Genomic DNA, 18,713 nt, shown 5'->3' with positions numbered 1-18,713 from the left:
ATTGGCTAGCCCCAGCGGGAAGTCTCTCTCCAGTCAGAAAGATTTTTTTTTTTAAGAGGTCAAAATATAATACAATAAATAAACAAACAAATAAATACAATAAAACACTATATTTTAGCTAGCTATGTTTGTTCTCATTCAGTACCTATCAAAAACATTTCCAGGGGCGCCTGGGTGGCTCAGTCAGTTGAGCATCCAACTTTGGCTCAGGTCATGGTTTCGCGGTTCGTGGGTTTGAGCCCTGCTTCGGGCTCTTTGCTGACAGCTCAGAGCCTGGAGCCTGCTTCAGATTCTGTGTCTCCCTCTCTCTCTGCCCCTCCCCTGCTTGCTCGCTCTTTCTCTCTCTCTCTCAAAAAAAAAAAAAAAAAAAAAAAAAAAGCCTTAAAAAAATTTTTAAAAAGAAACTTTCTAAGGGTTTTTGATGATTATCTAAGCTAGAAACAGATCAAAAACGCACAGAATGCAAGCCTTACCACCATACATATAAAGATAAAATAAAACAAAAACACACTGAACATTTCACTTACGAATAAAAATGTACTCTCAATTACTTAAATTTGATTTTAGATGATTTGCAAGGTTTACCTATTTTTTTTTAAATCTCAAGGTCAAAGTTTTATGCCACTTTTTTTTTTTTAATCATTACTTGTATGAGTAGTTTCAACAGTGCTTAATACTGTCTCCTCCTGGGGCATTTAAAATGGCTGGGGGGGGGGGGGGGCGCCTGGGTGGCTCAGTCGGTTAAGCGGCCGACTTCGGCTCAGGTCATGATCTCACAGTCCGTGAGTTCGAGCCCCGTGTCGGGCTCTGTGCTGACAGCTCAGAGCCTGGAGCCTGTTTCAGATTCTGTGTCTCCCTCTCTCTGACCCTCCCCCATTCATGCTCTGTCTCTCTCTGTTTCAAAAATAAGTAAATGTTTAAAAAAAAAAAAAAAATTTAAAATGGCTGGGGGAAGGCATTTGGGGTTGTGCATGGAGTTACAACTTTTATTTAGTGCTGAAGAAGTCGGAAGTTGTAAACAACATGAATATCTGGAACAGTCCTCTCTGTAAAAAGAACTGCCTAGCCCAAAATGCCAACAGCATCTGTGTTGAAAATTCCTTATCTATAACACGTATACCTTATATTCTTTCTCACCCAACACTAATCACAAAAATTTTAGTGCCAGGAATCAAATACACAAGATGTGTCTTTAATGTAGTTTTAAAGCAAGCACTTTAAGAATCCAAACCAGGTTTCAACATCAGCATGTTTATCCAGGTATACAAACCATGTTTCAACAACTGTTTTTATAGGAAGAAATTATTTGGGGCCTTTAAAAAGGGAGTAAAATGCCACTTTATTTAGTATCCTGTCAGTAAGAAGGAATAAAATTAATAAATTAGCTAAGTATAGGTATTATCTATTTTATAAATATGCATAAAACACAAAAATAGAGTATAGAGATCACATTTAAATAAATCAATTTATACAAATATACAACAAATAACCCTAGACAGATACAGAGATTCAGATAGATAAGTAGATGACAAATGGATGGATGGATGGACAGACTAATAAATCATCTTATTCCTGTTTCCAATTATTCACACACCACAAAGGGGTATTTTACTGCTTTTTCACTATATGCAGCATATATAGTTTCAATATAAGGTACACATAGTTTCTCATATTACCCCAGTTAAAAGGGCCAGCTAGAATTGTTCTGTGTGTTTATACACACACAGACGTGCATACATACACACAGATGTGTTCGTAAACATATACGTATTTATTTTGAAATAAATTATATGTAACCACTTCTAAATAAAAATGGCCAAAGCACTATAGTAATAACAGTCAGATCCACAAAGAGAGATAGGGTACACACATACATATAAAATAATGTGCACCTGTAAAACTACTTCATATATATAAATAAATACACTACAATAGGCCATATTTTTTATTTTAAAACAGAACAAGTATTTTAATATCTTTTAAGCATGCAGGTCAATGCTTTCCTAAAATATGCAGGTATACTGATGGGTCCTTTTACATGATCGTCTGAATTTTATCTTCACAATCAACTAAGAAGGAGCAGTAATTCCATTTTTTTAAGTTTCTTTACTTATTTTTGAGAGAGAGAGAGTACATGTATGTGCATGCTCGAGTGGGGGAGGGGCACAGAGAGAGGGAGAGAGAGACTGAGAATCCCAAGCAGGCTCCTTGCTGTCAGTATAAAGTCGGATGCAAGCTCGATCTTACAAACCATGAGATCATGACATGAGCAGAAATCAAGAGTGGCATGCTTAAGTGACTAAGCCACACAGGTGCCCCTTTTTGTTTAAGTTTATTTATTTATGTTTGGGGGGGTGGGCACAGAGAGGAGGAGAGAATCCCAAGCAGGAAGAATTCCATTTTCAAGTTGAGGAATTTGAGGCCTCAAGTGGTTAAATGACTTATGTTTTCCATAATAGCAAGAACAATTTTTATATTTTTCCAGTATTATCAGTGCCTAGTCATGCTTCATACATGATGGACAGGCAACACGCTTTGAATAGACAGATAAATGGAGCTCAGAGTTAGTAAGTAAATAACCTAGATTTTCTAATTCCAAAATCAGAAACAGTCAAGAATTTTAAAATATCTAGCTTAATCTCCTAAAAAGTAAACTGTGAAACATTCACCCTTCCAAACATTTGAGTCCCTACTAAAATGCAAGAGTCTGCCAAACACGTCAATCACAGCTATTTACAAAGTATGTCATTGGCTTTTACTGGCTTGCTTCATTCAAAGATTTAATGTGCCTTAACAACACAAAGTAGTATTAAAATGAAGGGTGACCTACAAATTCAGGTGTTTTACAAGATGAAGAGAACTAATCGAATAGATAAACATACAATTGGATTTATTTCTTTTAAGTGGAATTGCATCTAAGGAAAATTGTGAAGCCAAGTTTTTCCTTTTTCCTTCTCAAGTTTGCATTCTCAGTGGTCCACTGACCACAGCCTCAGGGTACCTCAATATTGACGCCCATATAACCATACTACCCTCCTCTTATTTCTCTTCACTCAAGGAAGCCACATCTCTACTGTTGCAGGAGTTAAAAACCTAGATTTTAGTCCCAACTATGTCATTAAATTACTGTGTAACATCTGGCAGATAACTTTCCCTCACCGAGTTTCAATTGCCTTTAACGTAGAGTTAGGAGATTTAATTAGACCAATGTTTACCAAACCTGCCTGATTAGAAAAAATAAACTGAATCAGCACCTTGTGTGCCTTATTAAGAATATAGATTTCTGCGTGCCACTCTGGATGTATGTAAATTTCACTGTTTTGGGTTTTTTTGGCAGTTTCAGTATATTACCTTGACTTTAAGCCACACATATCCTCCTGAAGTGATCAGTTAACTAAATGTTTTCAGATCTGAAAAAGTAGCCTAAACATCGTTCTTAAAAATACACAGCAAATGGCACCTTATGGGGTGTTTTTTATCAGCTTGTCGGGGCTTGAAATTTACTTTCTTTTTACTCATATTCCAGATGGGTGATCTCAAGTAAATACACATTCTTATAGTAGGGAATTCCTTACAAACAAAAATACAAGTACATAAGAAATTTCCAATATTTATGTTCTTTAAAATTACCACAGGTAAACAACTAAACAGTAACTAAACCATTTTCATTAGAAAGTACTTTTAGCTTTTAAAAAAACGCTTCAAACATAATGGAATAAACAAAATAGTCTTACCTAATCGTAATTCTCCAAAATTGCCACATCCAATTTTTTTTCCAACTCTAAAGTTAGGTCCAACCATTAAAACTCCAGAAGATGAAGACCCAGTTCCTCGAGTATTGTGTCCCGACCGACCACTAGGTCGTGCCATTCTATCATCTGATTTGTCCTTGTCTTTCTTTTTATTATCCATATCAAGTTTGCGGTACTCCACTTTGAATTCTTTAATCAAGACAAGCACACTGAAATAGGGTATTGTGAGAATAGGTACATCACTAGGTTAACTGTACCAGGTGGGTAATTGTTAACATTCAAATTGCAGTAGGTAGTCTGTTAACTGGCGCGTGTTCATCCCATTCGTAAAATTTTTCTCAGTTGTCCTTTCAGCAAAACATGTCTTCCAAATTATCCTTTCAACGATGTAAGCTGATATTCATAGAGAGCTAAAATATTAAGAAAGGAAAATTGGTCAACTTAGAGAATTAAAAGAATGTGTTCTGGGGAAATTAATAACATTAAGTTTAGGCAATGGATTATTGCAATTTATGGATTCCCACTTAAATCAAACCACAGGAGACTTAAAGTGGCCATTACTATCTGTCCTATACTTTAATACCAAAGAGATCACAAAACCAAAGAAAAAGTATTAAAAATTAAAAATGTAATAAAAATGTACTATTTCATAAGCTAATATAATACATTCACTAACTTAAGACCTCCCAACTTAAAATCATTTCAATTCTTACCAGCAAGGCAATATAAGATTTTCCATTTAAAATCAGAAAAAGAGAATACATTTTGCAAATTAGTGAAAGACTTTACTTAAAATGCCCTTCCACATGTCCATACATAATTCTCAAGGTCGTTCTGAATATACATTCTCATTTGATCTTCATTATTTCAAATATTTATTACCCATTGCCTATATACAGAAATGTACTTCAGAAGTGGTAGTACAAAGAATATTCTTGCCACCCATCACAGGAAACAATTTTATTTTAAGATTTTATTTTTAAGTAATCTATACACCCAAAGTGGTGCTCGAACTCACAACCCGGAGATCAAGAGTCACAAGTCCACTCACTGCAGGAGCAATTGCTCACCCTCAGGAAACAATTAATTCTTTTTTTTTTTTTTTAATTTTTTTTTTTCAACGTTTATTTATTTTTGGGACAGAGAGAGACAGAGCATGAACGGGGGAGGGGCAGAGAGAGAGGGAGACACAGAATCGGAAACAGGCTCCAGGCTCTGAGCCATCGGCCCAGAGCCCGACGCGGGGCTCGAACTCACGGACCGCGAGATCGTGACCTGGCTGAAGTCGGACGCTTAACTGACTGCGCCACCCAGGCGCCCCTGGAAACAATTAATTCTTATGGAACATTTGAACTAGACTTTAAAATATAAATGTAATTTCACAAGATTAAGAAATACTGGCAGGAATCAACCTCATGAAGTAGAGAAGGGTGATATGTTTTCTAATTTTCTAATATATACATGAAAACAGTAAAGGTCAAAAAAAAAAAAAAAGTTTTTGGAGGAGGCTTCCCCATTCATCTCCCCTAGGAATTTCACCCATCTAACATGCCTCAATTCTGCAAGCGTAAGCAATCCTCCTACTTTTGTTTGACCAATTTGAGTGGATTCCTACTCTGCAACTAAAGAAGCTTTGACGTCAAAACATAAGGAAACCAGGAGGAATATCCTGTCTTATTCCTATTTCTGAAACTGAGTACATAATGCAATCATAACAGAAGTTGAAACAAACAGTATTTTCTGATCAATTTCCAACAATCCCTCAAATATGCAACTAGTTCTAACACCCAATGTGTTTATATATTTTCTTATTATATTTGCCATACTGACAGTTTGCAGATAAAACTGTAAGCCTTTGTTTGGTATATGTAAAACCAAATAAGTTCTACACATACCGTTTACTCTGTTTCCAAATATAATAGAATAACTGATACTGAAACTATGTCCTACTGTAAATAACTGTAAAAGTGGATAAAACTTAGGAAACATCTTTTTCAGGCACTGGATAATAGGCACTGTGGTCTGTGATATCTGAGAAAAAGGAAATGCATAACATCAGTCCCACCTTTACCCAAGCTCTCTAGCCAGAAATAATTTTGTGACTACAGCACAAACAGGTGAAACACAGATAGTACAAAGCGATCACAGATCAGAGTCACTGCTGAAGCAAGTGAAATTTGCAGGACATGGTAAACAAGGTGAGGCAGTGGTACAGTGCTGGGGGGTAGGTAGTGGTAGGGCAAAAAACTAGACTACACATATGGGTGGCGATATTCTGGAATATCTAGTACATCATGGCTACTATGGGGTTAAATGAATAATGGACATACTAAAGGCTGCAGAGTGCTGGGAGAGCTTTAAGTTCCTATGTAGTCATGATGGAGAAATCTCAGTAATGTCCCAGGAACTGAGCTGACCCACCACGAAGGCCAGGTCTTAAGAGTAAGGTCCATACCTTAGAATCAAAACTACCCTAGACTGGCCCAACTAAAGCCTAAAACCAAGCCTAGATAGGATTAAGAATAATCCAATTAAATTAACTCCATTCCAGAAACTCAACAAACTTAAAGAGACAAAAGACCCGGGCTCTTAACAAAGTTGAAATCAAATGTCTAGCACACAGTTAAAAATTACCAGAGATGCAAATAAACAGATTTCCTGCACAGTCAGGAAACCAAGCTGTCAAAGGAATGAGACTCCAAGATGACTGATACTGAAATTAGAAAAGAGGTCTTCAAAACTACTAAATAGCCATTAAAGTTCTATTACATTAAAAAAAAAAAAAAAAAGAGAATGGGGCAGGAAAAAAAAAAAAAACATTTTAATAAATAATGGTTGAAATTGTCCCAAGTTCCATGAAAAACATTAACCTACAAATTGAGGAAATGTGGAAATTTCAAAAGGTATCAAGAGCACTAGAAATCAGAAATGCATGGTATTCATTTCCTTAAAAAATACTGTTTGAAGCACAAATAATTTCTCAGGGTCATTTATAACAAAAATGGAAGTAAAATATATGGAAACACACATAGGGGGATGGTATATGAAATTACATTATTTTCAGATTGTTATATTGGTGAAGAATAATGTGGTTCAATATTAAGTGGCTACATGTATATATATATATATGTATAAAGAACACATATACATATAACATATATATATGTATTTTAACACTTAGACCACATATAAAAATAAATTACAATATTGGTGAGGAATAATGTGATTCAATATTAAGTAGATATGTATTCTAGCACTTAGACCACATATAAAAATAAATTACAATAGGAATAGCCAAAAAGCTAAGACAAAATATAAAAATAGTAAATACCATTTCATTAAAACAAAAGAGAAACAAGATAGAGGAGAAATTAACAGCAAGACACTAGACTTAAAAATAAACATAAAATGAAAATGGACCATTTTCTCAAAAGTCAAAAATAGTCAGACAATATAAAAAAGCAACAGCCAACTATATGCATCTCTAAAAACAACTTCAAATACAAAGACACAAAGACACTGAAAGTAAAAGAAGAGAGAAAGATATACTATGCAAACAGCAAGTATAAGAAAGCTTGAGAGGCTATATAATATTATCATACAAAGTAAATATCAAAACAAAAGAATATCTCCAAAGACGTAGAAGTCCATTTCATAATACAAAAATATTAAATAGAATGACATAAAAGTCATAAATATGTATGAGCAAATTAAACTAAAAACTAAAATTAACAAAACTAAAACTAAAAAAACTAAAGGGAAAAGACAATGATAGTTGAAAATGTTAACAATGTAGTTTCAGTAAATGATGAAGCAGAAGACAAAAATATTGGGATGTATACTGATAGAGTAGATCAAAATATTACCATCAATGACCCTGTACTATTTACAAAATACAACATCCAAAAACTGCAGAATACTATTTCCTTTAAACATTCACCAAGAAAGATCATATGCAGTGCCATAATTTAAGTGTCATATAACTAAAATATTATAGAGCATATTCTCTCATCAAAACAGAATTAGGGCACCTGGGTGGCTCAGGCAGTTGAACATCCAACTCTTGGTTTTGGCTCAGGTCGTGATCTCACAGTTTGTGGGATCAAGCCCCAGGTCAAGCTCTGCGCTGACAGTGCAGGCTCTGTCAGAGCAGAGCCTGTTTGGGATATTCATTTTCATTCTCTCTCTCTCTCTCTCTCTCTCTCCCTGATAAGGAGTCAAAAATTATATATCTAGAAAATCCACAAATATTTGAAAATTAAATACACTTAAATAATTCATAAAGTGAAAAACAAGTCACATGAGAAATCAGAAAAAAACTAAATGTAATAATGAAACATTAAATTGTATAAGCTGCAAATAGATCAATGCTTAGAACAAAATTAGAAGCTTTAAATGCCTACACTATAAAAGAAGTTTTTAGGCAGTGATCTAGGTTTTCTTCTTAAAAAGCTAGAGAAGGGCAAAATAGAAATACTTGAAGTACTTTAATAGAGCCATTGTTAATATCCCATGGACGTGTACATAAATATAGTTTCAATGAATGAACACAGGAATTCTCAGCAGATAAATGACAAAATATCAAAAAAATGCAAACTCAAAGACTCACATCTGAAATGAAAAACTAACTTCAATGGATGCACTTAAGAGTAAATTGCATAAAGCAGAACCAAGTGTCGATGAACCTGAAAGGAGATCCAAAGAAATTATCCAGGGAGCAAAATCAATAAAATAGAAAATAAATAATAGAGAAAGTAAATAAAGCCAAAAAATTCATTCTCTGAAAATGGTCAATGAAAGTGACCTAGAAAATTTCCTCCTAGAAAAAAGGACCAAAAATAAAAAGAGAAAATCCACAAAAAACAAAAAACAAGAATGAAAGAAGGAATATCACTGAAGAACTTACAGATTTTAAAAAGATAAAGGATAATTATGAGCGACCTTATGCCAATTAATTTGGTAAGTCAAATAAAATGGACAAATTTCTTGAAAAATCCAACATATGGTTACAAGATGAAACAGAAAATATCAACAGCTCTGTGTGTGTGTGTGTGTGTGTGTGTGTGTGTGTGTGTGTATATATATATATATATATATACATACACACATATATACATATATATTTTTTTAATGTTTATTTATTTTTGACAGAGAGAGAGAGAGAGAGAGAGAGAGCGACAGAGCATGAGTGGGGGAGGGGCAGAGAGAGAGGGAGACACAGACTCCTAAGCAGGCTCCAAGCTCTGAGCTGTCAGCACAGAGCCAGACGCGGGGCTTGAACTCACAGACCACGAGATCATGGCCTGAGCCGAAGTCGGATGCTCAACTGCCTGAGCCACCCAGGTGCCCCAAGCTCTGTATATATTTTAAATTTTTAATTTTTTTAGAAAAATTTCTCATATATTCGAGTGATGATTCCAGTTATATGAAGTTCTAGAATCGGCAAAAATGAGTTGTGGTGACAGAAATCACATCAGTGTTGCCTGGGGTGTTCGGAAGTCTGGTTGAAAAGTAACATGAGGGAACTTTTTGGGGAAAGGAAATGTACACCGTAAATGAGAGGATTACAAAGGTGAATACATTTGTCTAAACTCATCAAACTATACTTAAAACCTCTGCATCATATTATATGTCAGGAACACTTCAAAGTATGACTTTTATTTATTTTTTAAAATTTTTTTTTCAACGTTTTTTTTATTTTATTTTTGGGACAGAGAGAGACAGAGCATGAACGGGGGAGGGGCAGAGAGAGAGGGAGACACAGAATCGGAAACAGGCTCCAGGCTCCGAGCCATCAGCCCAGAGCCCGACGCGGGGCTCGAACTCACGGACCGCGAGATCGTGACCTGGCTGAAGTCGGACGCTTAACCGACTGCGCCACCCAGGCGCCCCTTTTATTTATTTTTTAAATGTGACTTTGAGAAATAACCCACATCCAAAACAATTAATGCTTTAGCTGAAAGTATGTTTTCTCCCTACTATAACATTATCATAAAAGTTATCTTAAAATGTTTTTTTTAAAGCTAAGGAACATATCAGTATTTTATTTTAGAAGTTTTAAAGGGCTCTTCTATACTTCTATTACTTCTAGAAGTAATTTTCCTCTTACAATTTTTCATGTTATTTTCAATATGTAGCTTTTTGTTTATATTTAATCAAACACCCAAAACACATTCAATGTATAACAGGAATTCAAATAATAAAGTAAAAATATCCCTTGGGATACCCATACCCCTTGTCCTTCTTCTCCCTTACCTACCCAGAAGTAATAACCATTAATTACCTTCAGTTTGGTGTGTATGCTTTTTTTGTAATGCCTTTTTTATAATACATGCATAGCCTCACAAAATGCGCTATTTCTAGGTCTGCTGTTTGTTTTACAGAAGTCCTTGTGAAACCTCTAAAGTACCAAACCTGCCTGCATTTGAAAGTGTTTCATACATTAAAGGGCTATTATTGCCCTTTCTCCTTCGTACCCCTCTACCAGACACGGACCAGGGAGGACCAAACCAGCATAACAAATGGGGGGAACAAAGAGTCACGAGACAAACCCAAATCCCTTCCCCAAAGTTCTGGAGCCAAGAGCCAAACCTGAAAGAGGGACGTGGGGAGACAGTGGTAGAAATAAGCAATCAATCAGCTTAAAATTGAACTTCAAAATTGCAACAGGTACTTTTAATACCTGAAAATAAGTCCACTGCTAAACGTGAACTTATTCTTATAAACATGTGACAAGGAAGCAATAGAAACTCACTGAGACGCCATCTATGAGTGGCAAAGGGGGAATAATCGAAGTAGATATATGATAATACTGGTTAGTGAGAAATGAAGCTGTTTCCTGTTTTACTCCATCCAGGTCACCACATTCAAGAAACTTCATAACCCTGTAATAATAGATTTCTTAGTCTTTAAAATATTTTTAACAAATTAGATTTTTTGTTAGAATATTCTCTTAATAAGGATCTCAAACAATGCTAGTACTCTCCCCTATTATAGCAACTGTCTAACAGTGTTAGAATTGCCTACAAGTGTGGCTATTCGCTAGAGCCACAAATTCCAGCCTGCGGACTAAATGTAGCCTGCTGCTTGTTTTGAACAGCCTGCAGACTCAGAATGGTCTTTACATTTTTCCATGGCTGGGGGAAAAAATTAAAAGAATGATCATATTTTGTGACACATGAAAATTACATGACATTCAAACTGTATTGTTCACAAATAAATTGTGTTACGGATGAATCCATGTTTATTTGTTTACATATCTCCACGGCTGCTTCATGCTACAACAGCTGAGTAGTTACGAGAGACCATATGTGGCACTCTTACCCTTTCCCACTGCTGCACAACGCAGCACAAACCACAAACTGCTGGGACTGTCACGCTTCTAAAGCACAGTGGAGTGAGGACTGGTGTATTTCAAATGAGACGGCAAAGCAATGTGTTTATTTTAGCACTTTACTGGAGAATACGGTACACTTGGACGTGATCAAAACTACTAGCTTTCTACTGCACTATAACAAATTACAAAAATTCAATGGCTTACAGCAATACACACTTATTAGTTCACAGTTTCTGTGGATCACAAGTCTGGGCACAGCTCAACCGAGTCATTTGCTCAGGGTTTCACAGACTTCATTCAAGGTATCAACTAGGCTCCATTTGTATCTGGAGGCTGACGTAGGAAAGATTTCTCTTCCAAACCCCTACAGATTACAGGCTGAATTCACATCCTTGCCATGGATAAGTAAGGGCCCATGCTTTTTGCTGGCTCCCAGATGGAGGATACCCTCAGGTCCTACACAGTATACCTACAGTTCCCAGAAGCTATCTACAGTTCATTGCCACATGGGTTTCTCCAACATAGCCACTTACTTCTTTGAGTCCCCAAAAAGAATCTTGAGCTCCAATTTTCTATGTAAGGTCAAATAACCTTCCCTCATACCTAAGTCCCAATCTTTGTACCCTACTCCAATATGCCAGTTCTCCCAGGTCTTGGGAATCCTTGCTATATCCTTCTAGACCTCTTTGATGCTACCTGCCTACGGAGGATTAGAAAAAAGAAGTCTTGGAACACCGACTAGTTGTGAAGGCTTGGGCAAGGCTTCATCTATGCTTCTCTTATTAACTATAAACTTGAATTACACCAGGAGACTTCTAAGGATACTCTTACATTATGTGCAATATTTTAACTGCCTGTTGAATTTGATGACAAGTACTCTTATACGTAACTTTGTGATCTCTGAACCTAGCACACCACTGGGCATGTAGGACAGTCAAGAGATAGTGCAGATTAATAAATGAGTTCTTCCTGTCTCTAAACATTTCCAGGTTTCAGTTGCACGATTCCAATTTAGAGCCCTCCCAGGTACATATCAGCAGACTCCCTAACATCAGGCTCTTCGTTCATCTGAAACACCTCAGTGAACCTCATTCTCATATGCCAGTCAGTGCGCTACCAGAGCTCCCAAGGATCTCCTGGATGAGAGGGCACTCCCTCGCCTGAAGTACTCTGTTAATACTGTCTGCGTTTCTGCTTTCCATACTGACTCATCCTAGCACCAGAGACAAATCGGTTCTGAAAAGTGAAGATATTTTTTCGGCTATAACACCAGTAGACCATGAGTCACAAATCCAAATGTCCAAATGAGTAAGGCAGATAATATACATGGGTGAATCAAGCAGAGAATAAGACAAGAAGAAATACTGGGGACTAGAGCAAACTGGAAAGCGAATCCCCATTCCAAAGGGGCAGCTATTACTCAGCTGTAAACAACTGCTGCCATTCAGGAAGCTAGATGTTCCAATTGTTCCAGAAAACCCAGAAGCCAATATTTTTATGTAAAATTTCTATCGTTGCTATTTGCTGAGCACTTACTATGCTAAGTACTTTAAATAGATGAGCCCATCAATTCTCAAAACTGTAAGGAGGATTACAACGAACCCCTACTTTTATCAAGAAGGAAACAAACATGTAAAGAAATCGCACCACCATGACCAGCATCAACAAGTCTGTATGTGCGTGGCATAGCTAGAACATGATGAACAAAAAGAATTCCTGAGTTCATGTTATTATCCACTTTACCTCCTAGTGTATAGCCGCTACCTTTCTATCTGGATCGGCAGCATGGGACTGCTCCCTTTTGCCAGCCTATATTCTCAGTATCTACAGCACCTCAGTGTTGCCAGATCATAACCTGAACCAACCTGGGGTAGAGGAGGGAACTCACCATTCAACAAGCCCCACAAAACTCACCATTCAACAAGCCACAGAAGACAACAGGTGAGGGAGCCTGGGTGGCTCAGTCTATGACCCTGATTAAACAACCCTGTACAAAGGAATTTTCTTTTCCCCTTTTATAACTTACTGACAGGTTGTTTTTTTTTTTTTAATGTTTATTCATTTATTTTGAGAGAGAGCACACGTGAGCAAGGGAAGGGCACAGGGAAGGGCAGAGAGAAAGAGAGAGAGAGAGAGAGAGAGAGAAAGAAAGAGAATCCCCAGCAGGCTCCGCACTTGCCAGTGCAAAGCCTAACTCAGGGCTCAATCCCATGAACCGTAAGATCACGACTTCAGCCAAAATCAAGAGTCAGACGCTTAACCGACTGAGCCACCGAGGCACCTCGATTGACAGGTTTTTAATTTTTCCTCAAGAAAAAAAAGTGGTAGTGAAAAATTCAAGTATTAGAATATGAGGCAAGAGACTAATACATCTTTGCTTTTAGCAAATATAGTCATTAACTTAATAGAAATGTTAATTCTACCGTGAATAAATACATAGCTCATCCTAAAATAACTAAAAAATATTGTCAAAACTTGATAAGAATATTTCAAGTTATTGAAAAGTAAAGTATTAAGTGCTTCTACAAATCACAGTTTTTGTTTTGTTTTGGTTTGGTTTACTTCGAATGACAACAGAGTCCACCAATACTGGAAACAGTTGTAGAATTCCTAACCTGGGCTCCAGGGACCTCCTGAGCATTTGAAGACAGAATCCACAGTTTGCAACAGATCGTCAGAACATTATATGATCCTAAAAAAGTTAAGAACCACTGAAAAGTATATTGTTATTTTCTCACTAAATTACTTTATAGGTACATTTTTAGGAACAATCTATCCTAAAAAACAGATAACACCTGTAATTTATTAAAAAGCCAACCTTGTTATCGAATTGAGGGCAGTTTTCAATAAACACACCACAAAACAACTGAGAAAAATTTCAAGTGAGGAAATCAAGCGAAAAGTTAAGTCACGTTAGAAACAGAACTATGTGAGGTGCCTGGGTGGCTCAGTCAGTTGAGTGTCCAACTCTTGACTGCAGCTCAGGTCAAGATTCTGGGGTCGTGGGATAGAGCCCTGCATCAGGCTCTGTACTGAATGTGGAAACCGCTTAAGATTCTCTCTCTCTCTCTCTCTCTCTCTCTCTCTCCCCCCACCAGCCCCTCTCCCCTGCTCATGCTCTCTCTAAAATTTAAAAAAATAATAATAAAGAAAGAAATTTAAAGCAAAAGAAACAGAACTATGTAATACTAAATACAAAACGGATACCATGCAGTTCACTACCCATACTTAGCAAATTTATTTTTTTGATTTCTGATCTCTAATTGCACGCAAAAACAAATATAAGCAGATACAAGATTCAGAGCGTCCATTAAAGCTACCCCAGTTGCTAAAAGCCCACACATAATCCTGGTAGAGTATTATACCTATAGATGCGGTCGATAGCAATAAGAGAACATTCCTCTCCGAAGTTTTAAAAGTTCAAAAACTACAAGGAAGAGAATGGAAAAATACAGCGTGAAAACTTCAAAATGAGGCATCCAGAGATAACAAAACTACTGAGAGAAGAAAGTTTCATACAAATATGGCTGGCATACGCTTCCTTTTAACACAAATTAAATAATGATCTATATGGCTTAAGGATGTTTTAACTTTTATAAGAGATACTACCCCTTTAACTGAAACCCTAAACCTTCTACAACCAAAATGAATAGACCCGGATTTAGTTAATGTGCTTAAAACTACATGAATGTGCACAAATACTAACAAAGTATTTCCAAATTATGTTTGACTCTATCATTATTCTGGGCATACTGACTTCAATATCTATATTTAAAAGACAGAATTTATTAAAGTGATGTATCTTTAAATTATCCTCAAGAGGAGATAAATAAGCCTCATCAAATGCCTTGCTTTTCATAAGCAATTACAATTTTGATGTAGTAACATCCACTAATAAAGATAAAAAAGAGCTGCTAAATACAAAAAACATTAGACAAAATCTGATTAGATGAACAGAAATGTAGGCCACTGGCATACTTCTCATTTGATGATTGCTGATGAATCTTCAAAACAGAAAACAGAAAATCAGATTCTCTCATCTTCATGGCCCAATAATTTAATATGTTATGGAGCCAACTGACCTTCTCTTAGATTGCAACTAGATGAAACAGGGTAGTCTGAGAACTTATCAGTATAGTATCTTCTACCTCATAAAAAACCTCCCAGAGCCAGCTAAGGCCTTCAAATATTAATGAGCAACTCTAAATCTTTTTAAATGCTGATTAATACTCCACCTACTTTCCCAAATATTGCTGCAGTACATACAGACTGTTTCGTGAACCTGTAATATCAAGCATGAACATTTCCTACGGTTATCTTTTCATGCTGAACACGTTAATCAATGCCTTTTGCAAACACAAAATTAGACGTGACAGAAATTTTAAGATTAACTTTTTGGGGTGCCTGGGTGGCTCAGTCGGTTAAGCATCTGACTTTGGCTCAGGTCATGATCTCAAGGCTTGTGGGTTCGAGCCCACGTCGGGCTGTGTGCTGACAGCGCAGAGCCTGGAACCTGCTTCGGATTCTGTGTCTCCCTACCTCTCTCTGCTTCTCCCCTGCCTGTGCACGGTCTCCCTGTCTCTCAAAAATAAACAAACACTTTTAAAAATTGAATAAATAAATAAATAAATAACAAAACTAAAATTAACTTTTTTTCACATGTTGCTTGCCAGAGCATCGATTTCTCACTGCTTTGTTATCTGAAATGAAAAAGTCCACGTTTAGTATATGAAATAACCCAATCAATGTTTCAAATGCTTTATTCAGTCTCTAAAAATTACATTACAATACATGTTTCCAGGCTTGTCCGAAATTTAAATGAAGGAAGATATCTGTGATATGACGGCTCGCTGTTATATCACATGCTGCTATTGGCAGCAAATGTCCCAGTTACTGGTTTCTGGCATGAGCTCAACTGTGGTTGTCTAAGAAGAGACTAAACACTTATTTTTAAAAGCTAAATCATTAACTGTAATGTCAAAAATGGAGATTAATTTCTCTAATTACATACTACGGAAACTTATTTTGTCTCACAGATATTTAGTAACTTTCATCTACAACACTTAACATTTTTTAAACCTGATTTCAGTGATGCCCCTTGTATATGCCTATCAAGATCCAGGATATTCTAGTCTTTAAAAACAGCCATCAGTTCCATTAAAGCAGTGTTCTCCAAACTGCAGATCATGACCCTAAATTAGCAGGTTGTTAAACTAATATAATAAGTCTCAAGCAGCACTTGTTTAAATGAAATAGTATTAATTAGAAAAGAAAATGGAGTACACATATGTCATAAAGAATAGTTTAGTTCAATGAGATTTTGTTTTTGTTCTTTATATCAATGCATATGTATCACTGGGTCACAATGTAAAATATATTTTTACAGGTTGTGACAAATATATTTCTATGAGTTGTGGTCAAAAAGTATTCCTAAGTTTGAAAGATATAGCCTAGGAGTATCAAAACATACTATATTATAACCAGTTATAACTGAGTCAATTTTTTTTTAAATGTTTATTTATTTCGGAGACAGAGAAAGACAGAGCATGAATGGGGGAGGGGCAGAGAGAGAGGGAGACACAGAATCCGAAGGAGGCTCCAGGCTCTGAGCTGTCAGCACAGAGCCGGAGGCACAAACTGTGAGATCATGACCCGAGCCGAAGTCGGTCGCTTAACCGACTGAGCCACCCAGGGGCCCCTAACTGAGTCAATTTTTAAAGAGAAAAATTTATTGAAGTCTCAATTTTCTTAATGTACATAAATATTACTGAATATCTAATTAAGTTAATTTTTTTTATTTTTTTTTAATGTTTATTCATTCTTTAGAGAGAGAGACACACACACAGACAGGGGTGAGTCGGAGGGACTGAGACACAGGGAGACACAGAATCCAAAGCAGGCTCCAGGCTCTGAGCTGTCAGCACAGAGCCCAACGCAGGACTGGAATTCACAAACAGTGCGATCACGACCTGAGCTGAAGTTGGACGTTTAACTGACTAAGCCACGTAGGCGCCCCTAATTAAGTTAATTTTCTAACTATCCAGGTCTGACCACTTTCTAGTAACTAGGATATGACTATTTCATAGGTCCTCAAAGTATCTTTTATTCCTCCTCTTTGCAATTTCACAGGTGAATTTATACTCTCACTGGTAATACCCCTTATCACAGCTAGATTCTCAATAGCTGGAACAGGAGGGAATGTTTCATTTGAGAACGTCCAGCACCCCAAACATTTATTATATACACAGCCAGAGAAGCATACATCACCCTCATCTCCTGATCCTTTAAGCATGATGGGAATGAAAAATCAAGTAGAGGTCTTATCAAATTTGTATTAATGGAATATCCACCATATCAATGTCGATGAGGAGGTCATCTCATCGCCTATAAACGTAAACATGGCTGAAAACCCCAAACACAGGAATGGTATTAAACTCCAAGCCATCGGGGCACCTGGGTGGCTCAGTCGGTTAAGCGTCCGACTTCAGCTCAGGTCACGATCTCGCGGTCCGTGGGTTCGAGCCCCGCGTCGGGCTCTGGGCTGATGGCTCAGAGCCTGGAGCCTGCTTCCGATTCTGTGTCTCCCTCTCTCTCTGCCCCTCCCCTGTTCATGCTCTGTCTCTCTCTGTCTCAAAAATAAATAAATGTAAAAAAAAAAAAAAAAATTAAAAAAAAATTAATTAAAAAAACAAACAAACAAACAACCCCAAGCCATCAAGGAAAGTCTTGTTCTGCTTTGGAGCACTTATTCTCATTCAACAAATACTTACTGAATATGTACTCTGTACCAGGCACAGTGCAAGGGTCTCAGGATACAGCAGTGAACCTATCCCAGAGAAAGTCTCACCATGCCTCTTCAAGACTACCGACTTCCATGCCTCCCTTAACTGTATTTTTTATTCTGATTAAAAAGGATATTCTCCTGTACCTGAGCAAAACTAAAAACAGTTGGTCCCAGGAGTTATGTTCTATACAGTTGCAGCAAACCCTGCAATGGGGAACACTGGACCACTGCTCCTAGGGAAGGTCAGTTCCTGCAAGACGGTGGTCACATTTTCATCCAATGATTAATATACAACCTGTTTCACAGAAGTTTCTCTTTAAAGATGCCTTATTTAATACATGTTATTAAGTCATTAACATTGAACTCAGAGCCAACAGCACTAAAACTCATACCTCCATGAAGCCCATGTAACATACTTTTCTCCATAAAGCATATGACAAGCTTTAGGAGTTCAGGAACACCAGAGAGTACTTCGGTACTACACTGGGGGCCATTTTAAGCAGCAAAATCAAAAGGCCTCAAAAATGCACCAAAAAGCAAAAGAAGGTAGAACATCACCTTGTTCGATTTTAGGTGGGAACATGCACATCAGGTACTTTGAATTTTTTGCCACTCCGCGCATGTGAATATCCGTGAATGCCTGGAAAAGCACCAAGAATGTGGATTTGAGGGTTACAAATAAATGTTAGCAAGGAGAGAAAACTGCAAATATAGAATCTGTTAATCATGAGGATCAGCCCTAACTGATGAGAATATTCTCTTTAAATACATTCCCATCTAAAGAGTAAGAAATGACAGAATTCAAATACCATCATTATGCAACTCCTAATGAACTAATGGA

General features: G+C 36.9%; 1 protein-coding gene across 11 annotated transcripts in view; it reads right to left on the bottom strand.

Moving 5' to 3' along the window:
• CSNK1G3 (casein kinase 1 gamma 3) overlaps window positions 1–18,713 on the bottom strand; it is a 105,464-nt gene that overhangs the window by 70,094 nt on the left and 16,657 nt on the right. For 10 of the 11 annotated variants that reach the window (XM_047859099.1, XM_047859150.1, XM_047859117.1 and 7 more), the window contains exon 2: window positions 3,735–4,162. In XM_047859099.1, coding sequence (XP_047715055.1) covers window positions 3,735–3,912 — 178 coding nt within the window. In that variant the 5' untranslated portion in view covers window positions 3,913–4,162. Of the gene's footprint in view, window positions 1–3,734; window positions 4,163–18,430; window positions 18,513–18,713 lie in introns of all 11 variants that reach the window. The other variant, XM_047859109.1, reaches the window with a different exon arrangement.

Source organism: Prionailurus viverrinus, chromosome A1 (genome assembly GCF_022837055.1).
Source record: "Prionailurus viverrinus isolate Anna chromosome A1, UM_Priviv_1.0, whole genome shotgun sequence".
NCBI classification, from domain to species: Eukaryota; Metazoa; Chordata; class Mammalia; order Carnivora; family Felidae; genus Prionailurus; species Prionailurus viverrinus.
Note: the sequence above shows the minus strand (reverse complement) of the source record. Positions and strands in the feature narration are given on the sequence as shown.